At 38.9% G+C, this 22774-nt stretch overlaps 1 protein-coding gene across 1 annotated transcript in view; it reads left to right on the forward strand.

Annotated features, from left to right (window-relative positions):
* Window positions 1-22774, forward strand: part of LOC122795078 (collagen alpha-3(IX) chain-like) — a 167433-nt gene that overhangs the window by 80962 nt on the left and 63697 nt on the right. The window contains exons 5-6 of the mRNA XM_044063653.1: window positions 265-355; window positions 597-674. Coding sequence (XP_043919588.1) covers window positions 265-355; window positions 597-674 — 169 coding nt within the window. The remainder of the gene's footprint in view (window positions 1-264; window positions 356-596; window positions 675-22774) is intronic.

Raw genomic sequence — 22774 nt, forward strand, 5'->3', positions numbered from 1 at the left:
TATAAATCTGTGCTGTTGCTAGTCTCACACACAATCTTACTAGCACATTTATTAATTTTCCTTCCACTCCCACCTGGAAAGAAACTCAAAGTTAACTTGCTCTGTTGAACTATTAAATTATGAGGAAGTATTATGGAGAAAACAGAAGGTGAAAAGTGACTACATAGTTTTATGCCTGGGTAACATACCGATTATATTATTTGACTTTTTTATCAATAAGTTTTTCTATGTATAGTATAATAACAGTGAGAATATATTCTACAGGGTAAATCTGGACTTAATGGACTAGATGGAGAACAAGGACCTGAAGGTTTTTATGGAGACTCAGGAGACCCCGGCAAAAGAGGATCTAAAGGTAAATACACAGTCGTAACAATTTAGTGATGCATTCTGCCAATATAGTCCCAATGTGTAATTCGTTTCGCTCTGTTATCCTTTCTTTCTTTCTCTTACTGTCGTTCTGTCAAGTATGGGACAAAGCGTATTTAATTATTTATTTCAGTACATTTCCATACGTGACATTTACTGTTTACATGCTGATTTTAACAAAAAGAACTGAATTATGAACTCCAGTAACACTTGTAATTGTGTTATAGGTGAACAAGGAGAAAGAGGGGACAAGGGTGCTAAAGGATATGAATTGCCAGGTCATCCAGGAGACTATGGTCCAAGAGGTATTCTTTTTTTTTTGTTTGTTTGTTTTTTTTTTACTTTCTTGAGTCTTCCAGCACAAAATATATACATCTGCCTATAAAAAACTGAACATTATATTTTTATACCTAAGACAGTAAATGTCACTTTAACTGTGAGATGAGTGTTAGAACAGTAAAAGCTACAACATTCAGTATTTACATACAACTTATATATTTCTTTTAAAAATAAGTAAGTATGTTATAAATTTATTCTATTTTTATACATTTCTGACGTTTTTCTATACAGCTAAAAGTCAAGCCAGAATCAATCATCCTTCCTACTTTTCAAACTTCATAACTTTAAATGGCAATAATACTCCCTACCCCATGTTAATATTTAGAAATCTATTTTAAAACTTCAACAGTTTTTTGGGAGAAAGGATAAAGGAGAAATACTGAGTTAAAAACAAATGTGTACTTTGCATGCAAATAAATAATAAACTATGTACACCTTAGATACTGCATCAGCCATGCAACTTAGTAACAGATGAGTCAGGCAGATTGCTACTATAAATTTAAATGTCATTTAATATAAGGAATTATATTTATTTATATGCCATACAGTAAAAGAAAGGTTAGGCCGATTATTAATATAAAGTAAGATACTATAAGATGCAAGGAGATATCTTTGATTATGTGGTAAAGATCAGGTGAAAAGTGATGCAGACATTTAGGCCAGTGAGTTAGTAATATATGATTTGTAGTACTGTTAGGGTAGTGGGGGGGTTAGATTCAGCTGATGTTTAAATATTTTTTATTTATTTTTATTTATTTTATTTTACATTTGTTTACCGGGAAAGTCCAACTGGGCAGAAATTGACTGTTTTCAGCAGAGGCCCAGGGAGAAAAGCTGTACATAGTATTTCAGTACATAGAGGGGGTACACAGGCCCCCAATTTCACATGAGGCTACCTAGGAGCCTATTACTAGAAACCCTTAAATCAAATGCACTGTTATCCACCCATTTATCTCTTAAACACTGTGACACTAGTCACCGGCTTCCTAAGTTTCATTGAGTCCAGAGACCTCAAATGACATAACGTCATTCCAAAGCTGACGAATATCCTCTTAGCACAACAGGCAAAGAACAGCAGTTTTGGAATATCGAGAACGCATAGGTGAGCATGGACAAAAGTGGATACATTAAGCTCAATGTTAAGTACTTCCCACATCATAAATAATAAATAAATAAATAACTACTATGAACTATGAACCTATGACAACTACATGGCATAAAGAAGGGTATTTGACTAGAAAAGATCATGTGACTATGTGACGATCAGAATACTGAATGCCTCTGATTATTAAAACAAACAAACAAACAAACAAATAAGATAGCAAGAACCAAACCACAAACAGTAGAGTTACAAAGTTATGTTCGTATCCAGTAGACTAATGATTGGGTCAGTGATCTCTTATCTAAGCTTGTTAAACTACAGAAATATATGCTCTATGGCACCACCTTGTGGCAGTCATATAGCATTTTTTTTCTATGCTCTGAAGCGGCTTCAGCAAAAAGGATATTCGACAGCTTCGAAACAAAGTTATGTCATTTATGGTCCTCTGACTGAATTGAAACTTAGGAAGCCCTAGACATGTGTCTGATCTGTAAAGACAGAATATTCCAGAGGCATCCCTGTCTAACTGAGAAGGTGTTAGATTTAGCACTACTTTCATTGTTAGGAATCCTAAGTGTATATTTCTTGCTCCTCATATTTATATTGTGAGATGTTAATGTCATACCCAAAGACTCTGCTGGATGATTCTTATATAAGCTATTGAACATCATTACAAAGTCTTCCCTTAGTAACCTATTCCTAGGAGTCCTAATGTTCCAAGTCTTTTATTACAACTACTGATGTTCTTCATATTAATCACTGCTGCAGTAGCCATAGCTATATGGGTTATATCGTGCAAAGGATATGACAGTCAGCTAGCTTCCGAAGCTTCAGGACACCAACTGGCAAGCAGCTCAAGCTGAGCTGCCTAAAAGACAGGTCTGGGCATGAAGTGCTTCAGAGCTTTACTGTTGCTGAACAGTACACACCTCTGAGGCTTTTGAGGATTGATGGCCAGCTTGTGCTTTCCTTAGCTGGGCAGATAAGTTCCCTTTGGAGAAGAACTTACATTTTCTTATGTTTTACTGATATTTTATTATTTCCTCCTCAAGAAAGTTATTTTAAAGCTAGGAGTGTTGTGTTTTAATGAACTGTCTCGAGACTGTAGCATAATTTTAGATGGAGCACTCATTCTTTCTCTCAGTTTAAAAGTAGTGTCATCTAACTAACAAACTATTTTCTGTGGAGAAATTGTATTTCTTTTAAGGTTTTGGGGCTGCCATAGCATATAAATGTGCGTTTTACTGTTTTTCCTGTGATAAAAAGTAATTTTTGTGGACTGTTAGTTTTACTGGCAATGTTGTTTGTTTTCAATAAAACAAAAAAAAAACGGACTGAAGAAATGCAAGCCCATTCAGTCCACTTTTTTTGTTTTATTTAGTATTGTTTCTACAGAGACTGTGATTCACTGAAGTATTATCCTATTTGTTAGGATCTTAATGTTGCTTGTTTTCCCCCAAATAGAGCCACCATTTTCAGCTTGACCATGAAACAGACTGTCACTCCTATGGTTGTTCCTTCTTCCAGCCACAAAAAGAAAAATTTAAACAAACAGCCTTTGTCACTACAGCAGGCCAGCAATTTGCCTTAAGCACAGATCAGTGACTCTGCTATGACCATATGTTGTATGCCAGACCATTCATATTTTACCCCAGATCCCTATGGTGTAGCCCCTATGGTTACTGTGGTCTGGGGTTAGCCCCGTCCTCTGTAGCTATTGGGATCTCCTCCTGGAAGAGGGAACAGGCAAGGTTTCACTGCTGTGCCAAAATGCTGTCTGCATTCCCTGGGGAAGCAGTGGCACCTCCTCCAATTTCTTTGGGTAGGAGTAGTTTATTGGTACTGGCTCAGAGTTTCATTCAGGTTGTTGATCCTTCTTTTAGAGTAGTTTCCAGTAAAACAAAGAGGGATGTCTACTTTCCTGAAGAGACTGGCCATTCTGAATCTGAACAGGAAGTAGCAGTAACAGATTCAGGATTTTGCCCTCAGATTTCTGATTGAGACTCAGAGGAGAGCTCTCTTTCAGATTCTCCTCCTGTCGGCTTCTCTTTCTCTGAGACTATTGCTAGGATGTCTCAGTGTTTTCACTGGGAGAACACTGTGGTTTCTCAGTACCTCACAGAATAACTATGAGTTGTTACAGAAGGGTTTTCCAGAACCCACACCCATTCCTCCTGTCCTATCTGCTTTATAGGATGTGTGTCTTACTGTCTGCAATTTTCCTGATAGTTAGCCAGCTGTCCCTAAAAAGGCAGGTAGATGTATAAAGCTCCTCGGTCTTTTAATTTTTTATACACTACTCCCAAACCTGACTCAGCAGCTGTAGCCTCAGGTGACTCCTCTGCTGCTAAGCACTTAATTAATTCCAGTCCTACTCTTTCTAGTAAGGATGGGAAAATTATTGATAGGTATGGAAAAAAAGTGTATACTTCTGTAACATAAATTTCAGAATTTAAAAATTTTGGGTTCATATATTAACCTTTATTCTGACATATTGTGAAAGTATGAGGAATGTTTTATCTACAGTTTCTTCTTGTGAAGAAAACTGCATTAAATAACTTAATTTCTTCTATTGCGCAGGTCACTATTATTATTTGCAGTTTGTGTATGACTTTGTTACTACTTCTTCCAGGCTGCATTCTCAGAACCTTCCCAATCATGGTAAAAATGAGATTTTAAATTCCTCCTTAGATAGAGATTTAATACTTGGCCCCTGTGTTGCAGAGGTGGTTAAAAAGGTGTGATAAAAGGGGCAAGCTGACCCAGTGAAACTCTAAGATGTTTCAGCCCTCTTTTTCCAAATTGCCCAAAGGATTTTCTTTCTCTTCATCCATTTTCAGGAAAAACAGAATGAGTCTCAACAAAATTGTAGTGAAAAGACATTTAAGAAAAAGTGACAAGAAGGTTCCAAAAAGAGGTCTCAAACCTCCTATAACCGAGGACATTCCAACAAGTCTGAATGACTATTCAAGAGACCTTGTGACCCTCTCCCAGCTTAGCCCTCTTTCACTTCCAAAAAGTCTGAATCTCTATTTTTCACTTTGTCAATAGATTGTTTCAGACAAATGGGTTGTGAAAATCATTTATCAGGCTTCGAGGTGGCAGTGGGTGGAAATTCCTCCTTTTTTTTGGGGGGGGGGGGTACCATCCCTCATCCTGCAGATCAGCTGTTTTGCTTCTAACTGTTATTCATCAAATGCTGCCCCAAGGAGTGATAGAGTCAGTTCCTCCTTCCCAGGTGGAGAACTGGTTTTAGTCAAGAATTTTCCTAGTCCCAAAGAAAGAAAATGCTTGGAGACCAGTTCTGGAACTTTCTTTCCTAAACATGTTTGTGATGGTGCCCATATTCAAAAATGATGTCACGTGACAACCTGTTGCCTCTTCTTCCTCTTTCAAGTTTCTTGATAAAACTAGACTTAAAAGATACTTATCCTCACATTCCTATTCATCCAGACTTCAGATGTTTCTCAAGGTGTTGTGTGACTGGATCACATTATCAGTTCTTTTCCTTACCCTTTGGCCTATTCACTGCACCAAGAGTGTTCACAAAGTGTTTAGCTCCAGCTATAGCTCATTGCAGGCTACAGGATATCCATCTTTTCTCTTTATTTTGATGACTTGCTTATCTTTGCAGAGCTTTTTTCAAAATATCAGGAATGTCTCTCTTTTGTACAAGCTGGGATTCCAGGAGAACATTCAAGAGTCTTTCTTGACTCCTTCACACAGGATTGTATTTGTGGGATGCCAACTAGACACCTGAGTTCAATGAGCTTTTCTTCCAAAGGGAAAAAAAAAAAAGATATTTATTTAGATATATTTATAATTTTTTTCACTTAGAATTCAGTCACTGCGAGGGAATACCTCCCAATTTGGGGTCTCATGGCTTCTATGATTCTCATGACACCCCTGGCAAGACTCCTCATGAGAAAGATACAGTGGTGTCTAAAATATCTTTGATTCCAGGATCAACACCCTGTATCTTTTGTCAGTAGTGAAATCACTTGCTGGAGACAACAGATATCCTTAAATCAAGGTCACCCCTTCTCCCTCCCTGCTCCAAAGCAGTCTGTCACTGCTGATGCTTCATACTTTGCTGGGGAGCAGTTTCAGGAAAGATAAAGGTGCGGGGGGGGGGGACACCAAGAACAGTCACAAGCACATAAATATCAAGTAGATGCTTGGCCTGATCAAGGTCTGAACCATCTTTGGTCCCCTGGACCTCTTCAAGTGGTTACAGACAGTATCACAGTGATGCAGTACATCAACAAGCAAGGGGGGAACCCGGTCATAGCCCCTAGCCCCTATGCAGACTAGCATGTTATCTTGGGGTATAGCTTCACAGTACAATCAGTACAATCTCACTCTACAGGCATCTTACATTCTGCTAGAGCAAAACTGTGTGGCAAACAAACTGAGCAGGACCAAGAGAGATCCTCATGAAAGGAAACAAGATCTGGGGGTCTTCCGAGATTGGATCCATCTGTGGGGAGTTCCTCAAGTAGACCTCTTTGCTTCCTGTCTGAACTATCAACTGGCAAAATTCTGTTCCAAGACTCCATGCAAGAAGGCCTGGAAGATAGATGCCTTTTCTTTTCTTTAGACAAGAATGTTCCTGTATACCTTTCCACACTTTCCACTAATACCCAGGGTACTTCTGAAGATTCAGAAGTAATCTCCCAAGACCATTGTGCTGACTCCCTTCTGACCCATGCAGCTGCACTTCACCCTTCTTTTAAAAATGGCTGGTGGCAACTACCACAAGCTTCTTCAGAAAATGGATCTACTCACACAAGAACAACAATGTTTGATATAACCCCAACATCAATCATCTTCAGTTGACTGCCTGTATGATAGGGTGTTAATTCCCTTTAGGCACCTGTTTTCTGAGAACATACAGCGGATATTAATGGAAGCAAGAAAGCCTGCTACTAGAAAATCATGTTAGTAAATGGAAAAGGTTTTTTAGTTGGTGCCAACAACATAAGCAGCACCCATTCAGGGCTAGTTGGTCTGGTTTTACAATATTTGTATGAGTTACTATCTTATGGCCTTTCTTATTAGTCTTTAAAGGATCATTTATCAGCTATTTTAGCATGCCTATTCATGGATCCTCCTCTTTCAAGGCAGTTGCATGTCAAGATGTTCTTGAAAGGAGTTCTGCATAAGAGGCCTCCAAGCAAACCGTGTTACAGAAACTAACACTTGATCCATTTGAACCACCTAATCTGGATGACTTGAGGTTCTTAACATGGAAAACAGTCGTATTGATTGCTTCAACTTCTGCAAGGTTATGTGAGTTGCAAGCTCTTATTTCAAGTCAACCCTATCCCATTTTCTACAAGAACAGGGTTTTTCTTTTTTTAGAGAAATAATCCTTTTATGCCTAAAGCGGTATCTGAGTTTATTTCATATCAAACTATACATCTGCCCATTTTCTTTCCTGAACCTAAAAATGAAGGATAAAGGCTACTCCATATGTCGGATGTCCACAGACAACTCATATATTATCTTGATAGAATTAAATCTTTCAGATCATTGAATCAATTGTTCATTTCTTGTGAAAGTTATTAAAAGGGGCAACCAGTGTCAAAACAGACTACAGTATTTCCAAATGGTTGTCTAAGGCTATTACCTTTTGTTATACACACCATGACAAATCTATTCCAGGCAGGGTCAAGGCCCACTCTGCAAGGACCTTGGCTTCTCCTATGGCTTTTTGGAAAGGACTGGATTCTAGAAGTATTCTAGAAACTGCTACTTGGTACTCTGTACATACCTTTACAAAACTCTATAAGCTGGATTCCTTCTGTAGGTCTAGATCATCCTTTGCTAGGATCATTCTCCAGGGTCTCTTGGAGGGACCTGTGAGACATAAACACACGTAAACTCCACTGCCCACCACACCACACAACACACATAGTCACACACCTTTGTCTCACAACCAATAACGCCTAAATATAAACCCAAAATATCAGTCATAGGAGACTCCATTGTGAGACACACAGATGTGCCCCCACCAGCCTGGTTAAGGAGAAAGTCACGTTAATTGTTTTTTGGGTGCCAGAATCCGCCATATTACTAATGTACACAAGTTTCTCAACAGGTACTGTTATGACTCTGTCATAGTCCATCTTGGAGTGAATGACTTGAGACGTACCTCCCTGGACTATATGAAGAGAGACATGACTGAGCTCGCTGAGTATGTGCCCCAGGCAGATATGTCCCTAACCTTAAGCAGCATCCTAGCATCACCCAGAATGATGCCTCAGTACAAACAGAAAATAACTGACTTTAACAACTGGCTTAGTTTCTAGTGTCATTCGAACTGGATCCAGTACCTGACAACCCGGGGTGACATGATTGACAATCCTCAATGCTTTGCCAGAGACGGAATGTATCTGTCTCTCTTAGGCTTCAGGCTCCTGGCAAAAGCTTTTCCTCCCCATAGTGCCTGTTTTAGGCAATGCCATGAGGTCAAAACTACCAAGATGAAAATTTCATCAAGATGTAAATTAAAGGTCATGCTGCTAAACTCTAGAAGTCTAAACATGAAACTGCACTCATTGCTAGCATTCTTAAACCTGGAAGAAGATGACATTTGTGCAGTCACAGAAACCTGGTTCAAAGTTGCGGAGAGCACCCCAAACATACCAGGTTACTCTTCCTGTCAATCATTCAGACCCCAAACTGTGGGCAGCAAAACAAAAGGAGGTGGAGTTGCAATATATATAAAAGACATGCACATCTCGAGGCTGGTCAAACAGTATGAAGCACAGCAAATACTCCAGGTGCAGTTAACAATTGACAAGACCCCTATTCAAATCATAGCTATCTACAGGCCTCCAACTCTACTCAAGATGCCCATTTCACCTATCTGGACCTCTTCGAATCTATCAAGATTCAACCCTTTATCCTGATCCTGGGCAACTTTAACTATCCAACCATAGACTGGAAGAAATACTCATGCCAAAACACAAATGCCCAGAGATTCCTTGATTTCATTGTGCAAATGCCTTGGACCAGTTGGTTGAGACCCCCACAAGAGGTGAAAATATCTTGGACTTGGTATTAACCAACATGAGTAACCACTGCAGAATCCCTTCAGTGTCATCATCCCTGGTAAGATCCGACCACAAAGCAGTCACTTTCAAAGTCACCGTCTCCCCTGACCCCCCCCCCCCCAGCTAGAGCAAACAAAAAAACGTCTCCAAAGCAGATTACAAACTCCTGAGGGAAGGTATTAACAGCTTCACAGCCACCCCCCCCCCCATCCCCTCCACAAGAACTGATACATATGTCCAAACCTACACAAAAGTACTACATGAGCATTTATATAGCTGCATGGAATCAGGAATACCAGACAGGATGAAATCATCCTCATCAAGGAAGAATAAACCTGACTGGTGGACATCTACAATAAATAAAGTCTATAATAAAGGGAAACAATTGCTGTCCAGAACCAAGAAGGGGCAGGTGTCTAATTGGAAGCAATCTCTCCTTAGCCTGAACAAGCAAATAATATACTTGTGAAATCCTTCAAAGCAAATTTTGAGTCCAAACTGGCAGCATCTACTAAAGACAATCATAAGGCTTTCTTCACATGTGTCTGTAATCTCAAGGGAAGCACCCAGATCTGCTCAGAACTGGTGGTCAAGGATACCACATACACAAACCCTGTAGTTACAGCCAACCTGTTGGCAGACAGCTTCAGTGAAAACTTCACTCCTCTGTTCCCCCCTCACTAAAACAGGAAATCCCCAGTACCTGCCCACTCCTCCCCTTATCTCTAGGGAGCAAGTCATCACTGCCCTCCCAAAGGCAAAACATGCAGCTTCCATGGGACCCAATAACATTCCAGGCTGCATCCTACATGAACTCAGGCAGGAACTTGCAGCACCATTAGACACCATATTCAACCAAAGCCTGAGTACTGGCTTCATCCCAGCTGAGTGGAAGACAGCTACTGTCATCCCTTTGCACAAGGGTGGAGCGTCCACTGATCCAGAAGGCCATGGAGCGTATTATCATGAACCTCATTAACAAGGACTTTGGCAACCTCCAGACACTTGATCCCACACAGTTTTGTTTTGTCAAGGGGAGGTCATGCCTGTTAAATTTGGTCAACTTCTTTGAGACAGTCACCAAGGCCTACCTTGATCTGGCCAAGGCCTTTGACACTATTCCCCACTCAGGTATAATAGATAAACTCTCTCAACTAGGCATCAATCCATATGTTACCAGATGGGTAGCAAATTGGGTCACTGACAGAACCCACCTAATCAAAATAGGAGAAGCCATCTCAAGTAGCAGACCCGTAACAAGCGGTGTACCCCAGGGATCGGTCTTGGGGCCTCTGCTATTTGGGATATACTTCTCAGAGGTGCAAGCCAAATTTAGTGGGCTATGACTGACCAAGTTTGCAGATGACTGCAAGCTGGGTGCTGTCATCAATTCCCCTAGTGATATGGACATCCTCCAATAGAGTCTCACCCAAACAAATGACTGGGGCCAGAAACATGGCTTCAAACTGAATACCAAAACATGCATCATCATTCCTTTTGGGGAGAGTGATGGTCCCACAAATTATCACAGTGATAATAAGGCACTAAGCATGCAATTAGCTATGAGGGACTTGGGCACCCAGGTTGATAGCAAACTGACTTTTGACCACCATATTCCCTCCATTGTATGGAAAGCTTTCCACATGGCCCACCTCATTAGTAAGGGTATCTCATCCAGGGACAAGGTGGTCATAACATCCCTGTATTCTTCCCTTATAATACCTATTATTGAGTACAATGCCCCTTTCGGCATGTACCTCACAAAGCACATGCAGCAGCTAGAGGGACCACAGAGGTTCCTCACCCAGATAATCCAGGGCCTCAAGCATCTTCCCTACACAGATAGGCTAAAAGCCCTGTCCATCTACTCAGTCATCTACGGACTCCTCAGAGGTGACCTCTGTCTGGTATACAAAGCAATCTCAGACCCCACCCTGATGGGACTGCTGCATATACGCAAGTCAAGCTCCACTCAAGTAATCCACACACATGACCTCAACATGGTCTGTGACATCAATAGGACTTGTTGTCGGGACAGGTTTGTGTCCCAGAGGCTCCTTTTTGTGGAATAGACTCTCTCTCCATGTAAAGCAGAGTACCTCATTAAACCTTTTTAAGTGCAACCTGGATAACTGGATGGGGAACAATAAATACACCCTGGGGGTTCCACCTGTGTCCCTGCTTGACAGTGGCATAGAGTGCTGACTTGTTGGAACATGTGCTAAATTCTTGGCTAGACTTGTAAGGGCCTCATGGCCAATAGCTTAGTAACCTCCTATGATCCTTCTCCTTCCACCTCCCAAATATAGTTATTTATGGTAATTTACCCATATAGCTAAGGCTACTGCAGCAGTGATAAAGATAAAGAACATAGTACAGTTGTGTATGTTGAACTTACCACAGTAGTAGATGTTTGAATGATCAGTGCTGCAATAGCTGCTCCCAACTTCCACCCACTTGATTTTGAGGTTTGTATGCCAGGGTGTGGACATTTATTTTTTGTTATTCATTGCCTTGTCCTTTCAGGCATCAGCCACCCTCTCTGCTGGCAGTAAAGCTCTGAAGGGCTTTGTGCCCAAACTTTTTTTAGTCAGCTCAGCTCAAGCTGCTTGACAGTTCGGGTATGTGGAAGGTGCCCTGAAGGTTTGGAAGCTGTCCGTTTGTTATATCCTTGGCAGGATATAACCTATATAGCCAAGGCTACTGCAGCAGTGATCATTTGAAAATCTACTGTTATGGCATACCTCTTGGCACAAGAATCTGGACAAAGCCTAAAATTATGGAGGGACAAAGGAACACAAATAGTGATAGATTTTAACTATTGCTCTTATAAACTAAGGAAGTTATTAGAATAGCATATTTTGAGTAACCATGCACTTTCTGAAGGTTATAAAGTCTGAAACTCAAATGTCTGTCATTATTCAGTGACTTCAACCCTCAGTGATTTGTCAGAAAACCGCAGTTTTATGAGGAACAGACCAAAAATATGAGGCAAAAATCCGGACATTCTGTGAAAATCTGGACAGTTGAGAGCTATGTATGGTAAGTTCATCTTAAACAACTGTACTTTCCTCAAGCCCACACTATTTCTTGTATTTCAATGCCTAACTTATTTTACAGCCAGGAGTTTTGGTAGCAATTGATTTTCTGTTGCATAGAGGTAGTGCTGATTCCTGTTTCTAAAGTGTAGGTTTGTGCACTTACTTACATGAGACTTAACCTTGAATGTATTCTGAAGAAGTCCTGCATTTAACTGGGATGCTTTAAACAATAAACAGTATGGTGTTTCAGCTTGTAAAGAATGAGTTATTTTATTGGTTTTGGTTCTCAATATAACATTTTCACCTGCCTGGCTGTTTTTTTTTTTTTTTTTTTTTTTTTTTTTGTAAATCACTACAGCGGAGTCATGTAGAAAGTTTTTCAGTCAGTATTGCCCCATAATGGAGATATGTGTCTTGAGTGTTTTATCTTCACCTAATCCTTGGCATTAATTCTTTTTATTCCTTTCTTAAGTGGGTCTTCCATTGTATATAAATGTTGTTGTTTTTTTTTTTTTTTATAAACAGATGTCCCTCCAAAGTTAACACAAAAAACAGGGTAGCTTAACAATAAAAGGTGAGGTTTGGATTGAGTAAATCAAATTTCTGTAATCAATATTACATCAAAGTTGTCTTCTGAGACAACTACAATGAAGTCTGCTAGTTAGTTGTTTAATCTATCTGTGCAGCACATATTGACTTTGTGTTCTTTTGCCTCTCGTTATATTCTTCCTCCTAAAAATTCACTTGTTTAGGTCATCAGTCATTTTTAGTGTTGCAGGGCAGAAACAGGGGAAGAAAAGAGGAACTTGGTGAAAAAAATGTAGTGCCATGAAATATGTACTTTCATGAGGTAATTTTACTGGCTAGGTATCTCTGAAAAGTGGCAGTGATTTAGCATCTATGTTAAATCATCGAACGCTTAAAAATCAAATGATGATTTATCGAACCCATGTAAGCTAAAGCTTGCAATCTCGAATGCTTAGAACAGAGATTTTTTTTCCATGGAAAAAAAAAATCACTCTTCCACAAAACAAAAAAAAACATTTTAAAGCATTACATAAAGTGGGGGGCTTTGCTCCCCCATGCCCCCCCCCCCACATAAATATATCAACTGCAAGATTGCACTACAGGCACGAAAACGGCAAAGTAACGGAAGCAGCCAAGAGATTTCTTTCCCAGGGAAGGAATTTGCTTATATACCGTTTCGCTATTTTGCCTTTTCGTGCTTTCAAGTTTGATCAAGACACAATCGAAAGAATGCGTCTTCGATCATTTAATAGGAACCCGTGATTTATATACTATATGCAAAGGCTAGCCAGTTGTGTGTGCAAAGGTGCCTGCATGTGCTTTACCAACAAATCAGTGACTTGTATTTGAATCAGTAAGGAAAGTATACTTTCTGCTTTATCCACATATTTTAATAGACAGATTTAAGGCTATGAGCTGATAATGAGCTTCATTTTGGAGACATGGGTTTGATACTTACAGCCACCATTTTTCTAGAATATGACACCGGGCCAGTCATTTAAACTGAAGAAAGGCAATGGGTGGTTTTATTTGTCTTAAGTATAAATAAAAATGCAGAAATCCCATCATTTTTTCAAGGACTTGGAAATTATTATCTGCCAGTGACCTTTGATTGTAGTTTTATCAATCATCACTTTGTAAAAAGACAGTAACAATTAGATACTTACTTTTTTAAAACTCCCCCTTGAATACTCGAGGGTAAATTCCTTGAGTGTCAGTAGCACAAAGAAAAAAAAGATGAACGGCATAATGCTGAATGCTGTTTCACACTGGAAATCATTGCCAGTGTGATTTTTAAGTGTGCTCTGGCAATGTTTCACTTGTTTTTAGAGATTTCTCCCTTCTTCAGGTTGGTGCAACCATGGAGTTGATATGTATACGTTTGGGCAGGTGGGAGACTTGTCCCCCACATGGGGGAGGTGCAGGGGGGCAAGAACAAGTAAAAATTTTTTTTTTTTGCCTTTTTCAGTTCTGGACATTTTTTTTTCATCCTTTCTTCACATTGACTTTCAGGAAGTCAACATTTTATAATAGTACCTTTTTCTTTTAATCAAGAAATAAGTCTTTTCTTTTATTCTAGCCACTAGAGGCCCACACATAATAAAACTACAATTAATTAATTTTTTCCTGTATTGCAATTTTATTGTTGTTGTTGTTGCTGCAGCCTTTCTGGATTTTTTTTTTGGAAATTTCATTCGACTTCCTTTTGAAATCTCTTGCTCCATCTGATGCACTGTGTGACCAACTGCAACAAATTATTTCACTACGTGCTGCTTTCCAAAGAGAAGTTGAGACAGTAATGAAATGGTATCACACACCACACCTATGTCTCAGTTCTTCAGTGTCTCTAATTGTTTGAAAGAAGCAAAGAGTTTTTTTTTTTATTTTTTATTTTTACATTTGTTGACCGGGAAAGTCCGACTAGGTTCCACAGATCCTGTTTTCAGCGGAGGCCCGGGGAGAAATGCTCCAGAAGCATGTCTTTTGGGGCAATTGTTCCCATTCTTGCATTGATTGATTGATTTTGCATTTGTTAACCAGGATTGTCTGACTGGAATGAGAATCCTTTTTCAGTGGAGGCTAAAAGCTCCACATGACAAATACAATAACATTATACTGTACAAGCTTTACATGGCAAATAGCAATAGTAACATATAGTAATAGCATACAGGTTACATACATGAACAAAACATGACCTGCATGTCTTAACATATAAAATTTGTGTCTTCATATATGTGCAAAAATATGCATTTAAATTGCAACTTTTCATGTTAAAATCATTTTATTTGAGAGTACGTGCACATTTTAACCTGGGATGAATAGAGACATGTCCAGGATTTTCTTAGGTGCTTTTTAAGATCTGCTCTAAATGGATGTAGTTGTTTAGTTTGCTTGGAGAAGAGGGTAGAGTTCAAAAGTTTGTAGACATAAAGTGCATCTCCTGCTATATTTAGAGATTTATTTGTGGTAAGCAGAGATTTTCTTGGGAGCTTACCTTTCTAATTGGGTTGCAGTACTGGATCATAGATTTTAGGTGTAGACATTTGTCTAAGGTCATATATTAAACTGGGGATACAAAAAGCCAGGACTGGTGAAGAATGGCAGGTAGGTCATTCCAGTTTAGTAGTCTGAGGACATAATAGTGGTGTGATTTTCTTATCACACTGTGTGTGTTTTGTTTTCTGGAGTGGAGGTAAGTTTGTGAAGATTTGAGAGGCATATAGTAGGGTGGGGATTAAGTGGGTTTTTGCAATTATTTTTTTTCTGTTTTTATTTGTGAGGGAAGGTTTATCTTTATACTACACACCAACATTTTGGTGTGTCTTTTTGACTTTTACTTAGATATGTGGATCATATTTCATGTTCATAGCTTCATAGGTTCATAGGTGTTTACTAGGTTAATGACCACAAGGGCTTTTTTCAGCCTAGCCATGCATCCCAAATCGCTGGCAAATTCTATTACCCTTGATAAGTGCAAGCAGGGGCTTGGGAGGTGAAATATTTACAAGCATGGGCCTGGGATGATGAACCATGTACAGGTTGCCTATGTCCACTAGAGACATAGGTGCCAAACCAGGGATGAATTTGCTGTTCCGCATCCAGTTGTCGAAGTTACACTTGAATTGGGTTAGGGAAGAACTCTGCTTCACATGATAGGGAGCTTCTTCCAGAGATGGGGTAGTCTCTGGGATACATACCTGTCTGTCCAGCAGGTCTGTTTACATCACAGGCAGGGGTAATTCTGATGCTGTTTGTTTTGTGGATATGCATGAGGTCAGTTAGAGTGGAGTCAGACAATGGCAGTGTGCTCAAAAGCCTGTAGGAGACAGAATACAGGGATAGGACATTTTACTTTTAACCTATATTCTTATGGTGAGGAACTTCTGTGGATATTCCAATTGTTGGATATGCCTGGTTAGGTACATACCAAAAGTGGCATAGGTGATAGGTCTGGTGAATGCCGAATACAGTGGAACAATGACTTCCTTGGACCTAGATGCCATACCTTTATTTATAAGTTGTGCAACATAGAATGATTTCCTCACTACTGTAGACACGTAATGGTCAAAGTCTAGATTATTGTCTATATGTGTCCCTAAGTCTCTGACTACTGAGTCAAATCTAAGGGGTGTGTTTTCAATATGATAGTTACCAGGGGTGGATGACTTCCCAAAATATACTATTTTGCATTTCTTAGCATTTAGTTTTAGTCCATGGCTCTGACACCAGTGGTCTGTCTATGTGTCAGCCTTCTCTGGAAAACATTTGTGTCAGTGTGGGATTCAATGACAGCTCCTAATTTGCAATCATCTGCAAATTTAGTCAGCCAGAGACCATTGACATTGGCCTTGAATTCAGAGAAGTAAATACCAAAAAGGAGCGGTCCAAGGACTGATCCCTGAGCAACTCCACTTGTGACTGGCCTCTTTGTAGAGGTAGACTCCCATTTCTAAATACCTGGGTCCAGTCTGTGAGCAAGTTGGCTATCCATCAGGTGACACACAGGTTTGTACCTAACCCCTTGCGTTTGTCAACAATGCCTGAGTGAGATATTGTGTCCAATGCTTTGGCCAGATCAAGGTAGCAGTGTGAACCATTTTGCCCTCATCCACTGCTTTGATGACCCTCTCAAAGAGGTCCACCAGTATGAGAAGGCATGACCTGCCCTTGACAAAACCAAACTGGGTTGGGTACAGTGTCTGGAGGTTTACTATATCACTATTTATCATTTCCATGATAATTCTTTCCATGGCTTTACATATAAGACTAGTGAGACTTATGGGTCTGTAGTTTCCAAGGTCTGCAGATGGCCCACCTTTGTGCAGTAGGATGGCTGTTGCTGTTCCCCATTCATGAGGCATGAAGCCTGTATGGCGGCTATAGTTAAATAGCAATTCCAGAGGGCCTGATAGGTCATGTTTCATGCTATTTTGTTATCATCATTTATTGTGTGGTACAATTTCTGTCTTAGTGCTGTTGGATGAGATGATGTTAAACTAGTCTTTACTTTGTGAGTATGGCACACTTGATTAGTAAAGGCATCACCTCGAGATCAAAAGAAGTTATAATCCCCCTATACTCAGCACTTATCTGGCCCATAATTGTGTATAATGCCCCATTTGGGATATACCGTACTAAGCAGTTACAGCAATTAGAGAGACCTCAGAGATTTCTAACAAAATAGATCGAGGGGCTCCATCTTGTGTCTTACACAGACCGACTAAAGTCTCTGTCACTGTACTCCATATTGTATAGACTTCTTAGGGGAGACTTATGCTTGGCCTACAGAGCAATTCAAGACCCAAACCTAATGAACTTGCTGCATATCTATAAATCAAATGAGACTAGGGCTACCCGTTCCAGGGACCTAAATATGGTCTGCAACTTAAATAGGACATGCTGGAGGGACAGATTTATCTCTCAGCGACTGCCACATCTTTGGAACTGCTACCAATTCATGTGAAATAGAGCACCTCTATGACACTGTTCAGGAGAAACCTGGATGAGTGGATGGGGACCATATATTCTTACCAGGGATGGAGCTCACAACCCTCCTGGACACAGGCAGTCATCATTAAATGCAATCTTGGGTACTGACTAGCATTTCTATGGTATTACATTGCAATGAACAGCTAGGCTTAAAATGACCTCCAGGTCAATAGCCTAGTAATCTGCTATGATCCTATGATTCAGCGGTAAAAAAGAGTGGCTTGGTTTTTTTTTTTTTTTTTTTTTTTCCAAGGGGGGAGGGTCAGTAGTAGCAATGAGTTGTCTAGGAAGGTTTCAATGGATGTGAAGGATTTGTGGTAGGTTCCTGTAATCTGTGCAGGCCAGGGTAAGAGCAGATTAAAGAAAAATCATCAGCACAGTGAATCAGAATAGCATGTTTGCCTGCTGAGTACATTAAACAGGAGTGGTCTCATTATGGATACCTGGAGTTGAATAACTGCACCAGGTAGAAAGAAGGAATACCCATTTTTGCCTCTTTACAGCTTGGTATCCCTCTGATAAGTAGCTTTTAAACAAGGAGACAGGTGTAACAGAGAGGCTTAGAGAAGTTTTTGTAGTAGTAGATGATGGGAGACTGTGTCAAATAGTCAAAAATAGTAAAGAAACTAAATTAATGGAGTCTCTATTTTTACTGATGGGGTCAGTAAAACATAATAAGGCCCTGGTGGTAATATGGTTGGATTGAAAGCTGTGTTGTGTTGATGACAGAAGGTTATTTATGCTGATGCAGTTAAGTAATTGAGTATGTATGTATTTGTCAAGAATTTTGACATGGAAGTTAGCATGGTGATTGGCCTGAAATTAATATAATAATTTTAGATAAGAAAAAGATTATGCATATCTGTTTAAAGAGATGCATCTAATAAATGAAGGTGAACCAATGGGGATGGGGGTGTTGGTCCTGTCTCCAGTAATTTTAAAAGAATTACTCATTTGAAGTCAAAAGAAAAAAAAAACAAAATGAACTGTAGGAGACATAAGGCAATAAAATCAATGTACGATCAAAAATTTTTGTCAGTTTATGCTCATACCTGTCATTTTATATTGAGTAGAAAGATATTCAATTCATAGTTCATTCTGGAATTTAGAAAGTATTGCCTGTAAGGCAGTGTTAGGGCGTCTGTCATTTCTTGTTCTGAGACTTGTCTTAAAAGGATTACGTAGCTGGAATTATAAATTTCAGAAAGAGTAATACCTTATAAAATGTGGGCATTGTATGTCAATGAGATATTGGGGAACTTAAGTTGCATATGCAAAAAATATATATATATATATATACAATAATGTGCATACCCATTTAGAAAGTTGTGATTAAAAATAGGCTTTAATTTTAAGAATAATGTATTTCTCAATATTTTATCTTAACCTTTTAATCATGTATACCCATTTGTTAATATTCAAAATATTTTTCTTCAAGGTAATGCACAGCAAATCCAGTACTTTGAAATAAATACAGATCATCTTATTCACGCTCATTGCTTTAGTGGGTTTAACATGCTAGGTGCTCTCCATATACTGACTTTAATAACATTAATCAGTTATCTCAAAATTTAATGTTCAGATATTGCTTTCATGTGTCTAATGTTCTGTTTTTGAAACTGCCTTTTAAGTTGACCATCAGTGAATCCCAGCATAAAAAAAAGCATCCTCATTACATATTGTAGCATCGCTTTCATTCACAATTTTTTTAACAAGGTTATTCAGTCTTTAATGTGTGACATCAGATGGACTACATTGAAATTTTAAGACATTAGTCTGCCTTAACCTTGAGCCATTTAGTGTTCTGATGCCTTCCACTATGAATCGTTGAAGTAAAACCTGCCAAGGACTGAAATCCTGAACTCTTCTCCTCAAAAAAAAAATAAAACAAAACAAAACAAAAAAAACAGCAAATAAAACACATTTTAAATGTTTTGCAATGAGGCTAGCCCCCTACCCCATCCCCTTAAACTATATATGTATAGATAAATAAATAAACAAACATAGATATGTGTGTATGTATAAATATATATATTTATATATATATTACATTTGTTTACCAGGAAAGTCCAACTGGGACTGAGCCCATTTTCAGCAGAGGACCGGGCAGTGATGCAATCCAAATATATAAAATTCCATGTGTTTGCGATATGCAAACAGTAAAATATAAGCATTTATACTGGAAAGGTTAGGGAAAAAGCAGTAACCTTGTTAATAGGGCATAGTTTTTATTTAATTTATTTATTACACTTTGTTGACTATGTTAGTGCTAAACATTTTATCAGTTTTGTGACAGCATGGCAGGGTATCTTCATGGAGAGTACTTTAAAATATTAGAATCTACAAATATTAGCTACTGTACCAATTCACTAGTTTCTAAGTACTGAAATGAAATTATAAGTACTAAAGCTGTAAAATAACAGATGCTTTCAATTCACATTTCAACAGATTTGGATCACAGGGCCCTGCAAATAATTAAGAAACAATACTGCATTAACAGAATCAAGAGGTGTTTCTGGTTCCCACATTGTTCACATTAGGTCTGAAAAACATAATTGTTTCCATACTAATTGAATCCAATGTAAATGTATCAAATTAAATGAAAGCTATGTCAGCAAAAGCTTTATAATGTGATCATAAAAGTGATAAATACTTACGTGTCACACAGCTTTGCAATCAATTAAATATCTTTTGTCACTTGTTTTCCTTTCAAGTTTGTTACGTCCTTGTCCACAGTTTAAGTATGCAGCATAATCATTAGATCTTAATTCAATGCAATCAAAAGGCACAAAATGACAGAACCCACACTGTAAAAGTAGCCGACTCCAAATCCAGCTCCAGACAAGTGACAAGTGGAGTACCTCAGGGTTCAGTTCTGGGACCACTCTTGTTTGGCATCTACTTCTCTGAAGTACAGGTCAACACTAAGGGACTCTGGCTAACAAAGTTTGCAGATGACTGCAAACTGGGAGCCATTATTGAATCCCCAAATGATGTGGATACTCTACAAAAGGGCCTTATAGAAACAGATGCTTGGTGCCAGAACCATGGGTTCAAGCTCAATGCCAAAAAATGTATAGTTATCCCCTTTGGGAAAAAAACATGTACCCATGAATTACCACATAGGTGGCAGTACACTAAACACCGAAAGTGTGTTGAGAGACTTAGGGACACAGGTGGACAGTGGTTTCACCTTCGATAACCACATCGCCACAACAGTCAGGAAATCCTTCTATGTGGCACACCTCATCACTAAGGGCTTTTCATCCAGAAAAAAGGAGGTCATTGTCCCACTGTACTAATCCCTCATTAAACCCATTATAGAATATAATGCCCCATTTGGTATTTACCTCTCAAGATATCTGCAACAACTGGAAAGGCCACAGAAATACCTCACTAAAAGAATCACTAGCTTAAAGCAGATGCCCTATGCTGACCACCTTAAAAAAACTCCAGCTATAGTCTGTCGCATATCGTCTACTCAGAGGTGATCTCTGCTTAACATACAAAGCAATGTCAAACCCAGAGCTGTTGGACATGCTACACTTAAAGAAATCCCATTCCCTCAGAGATACACACTCCAGGGATCTAAACCTTGTCATCACAATAAACAAAACATGCTGGAGGGATAGATTCCTGACCCAGAGACTCCCCAGACTCTGGAATAGACTGCCCAAACATGTCAAGCAGAGTGCCTCTTTGGCACTCTTCAAAAGGAGCATTGATGATTGGATGGGAGAAAGGAAATTCACCCCGGGGATCACGTCAGTCACCCTGCTAGACAGGGGTCCAGGGAAGTAAATAGTGTGGGAAGAAATAGCCAGGGAATTGTTATGGCTAGGCTTGTATAGGCGCTAGGGCCGATAGCCTAGTACCAACCTATGAACCTATGATACAGGATATGTGCCTAATTAATGACAGAACAAAGTTAAAACATCAGGACTTAAACTACTGAGAAGTCATTTTTAGTTTTGGTGTTTGTTACACATTGGCTAGGATCTATAGATACTTGGTACATAGTATAGTGTGGCTTAGTGACGATGTGAAGAGTGGAAGGATTCAAAGACAATTCTTATACAGCTATGAGCCACCCTGTAAAGTGAGCTCTAGAAATACCTGTCAACTGTGCAGGTTTTTGCAGAATGTCCATATATTTGCCATGTATTTTTGGTCTCTTCCTCATAAAATTTGTGTTTTTCTGGCAAACCACTAAGAATTGACATCAGTAAATAATAGCATACATTTGAATTTTAGACTTCATATCCTTCAGAAAATGCATACCAACACAAACCCCATTATTCTAGCAATGTTCCAAGTTTATAAGAGCAATATTTAAAATCTGTCCCTATTTGTGGGCCTTACCCCCATTATTTTAGGCTTTGCCCAGATTTCTTGTATTAAGAGGTTGAGAGGCACGATGACAGAATATTAGCACAGTGCATGCATGCAGTACTTGTCCGTGAGTTCCGATCACATTTGTTTTGAACAAAGAAGTTCAAAGAGAAACAGGGGATTTTTCTATCAACACTTGCGAATTGTTAGCTACCATGAGAAATGAAATTAAACAATCCTCATCAATGTATTATTTTTCAATATGCAAATATAACATCTAATAACTTTTCCATCTATAGCTATACTGCCAAAGAATCCCATTTTTAAATATTAATAACAACTATGACACATCTGCCCCATCAGCTGGCATATTCCTGTATTTTGAAGTTATTATTTTTTTGTTCATCAGTGTAGAAAATATATCCATGATCTCTTCATGAGGTCTGCTGCAAGAAATTTTTTGTATTAACTCTCCAAATATTAAGTTATATGACTGAGACACATAGATTATATCTTCTTGAGGATATTGGTGTTAACATGCCCATTCCTACATTTCACAGTTAAGCTTCATGATGCTTATCCTTCACAAATATATTTAGTCTTTAGGAATATAAAAGTATTCAAACTGTGGGAAGATTAGATCAGTATTAAAACCTTTTACTGAACTTATCATTTTAGCTATAGACAACAAATGCTGCTGTTATTCTGAAAATTCTATATAGAGCTCCCCAACCCCCACATCACTGGCACCTTAAATATACCAACTCCAGTACTGAATTACAATGGAGAAAAGGAGAAACTTCTTCATCCCAGCTGTATGTATGTATGTATGTATGTATGCATTTATTTAGCCCCATATTATTTTTACTCCCAGGGGCCAGTTGTTTCTCAACACAAAGGGTATTGTTGAAGGCCAAGGTATTAGAATAGCCACAATGACATCACACAAGGCAGACTTGAAGGGAGAATTTGATACACTAGCAACTATGTTTTTAGAGCGAGGCTATCCGCCA

This window comes from Protopterus annectens, chromosome 2.part1 (assembly GCF_019279795.1).
Source record: "Protopterus annectens isolate FY-2018-M chromosome 2.part1, PAN1.0, whole genome shotgun sequence".
NCBI classification, from domain to species: Eukaryota; Metazoa; Chordata; order Ceratodontiformes; family Protopteridae; genus Protopterus; species Protopterus annectens.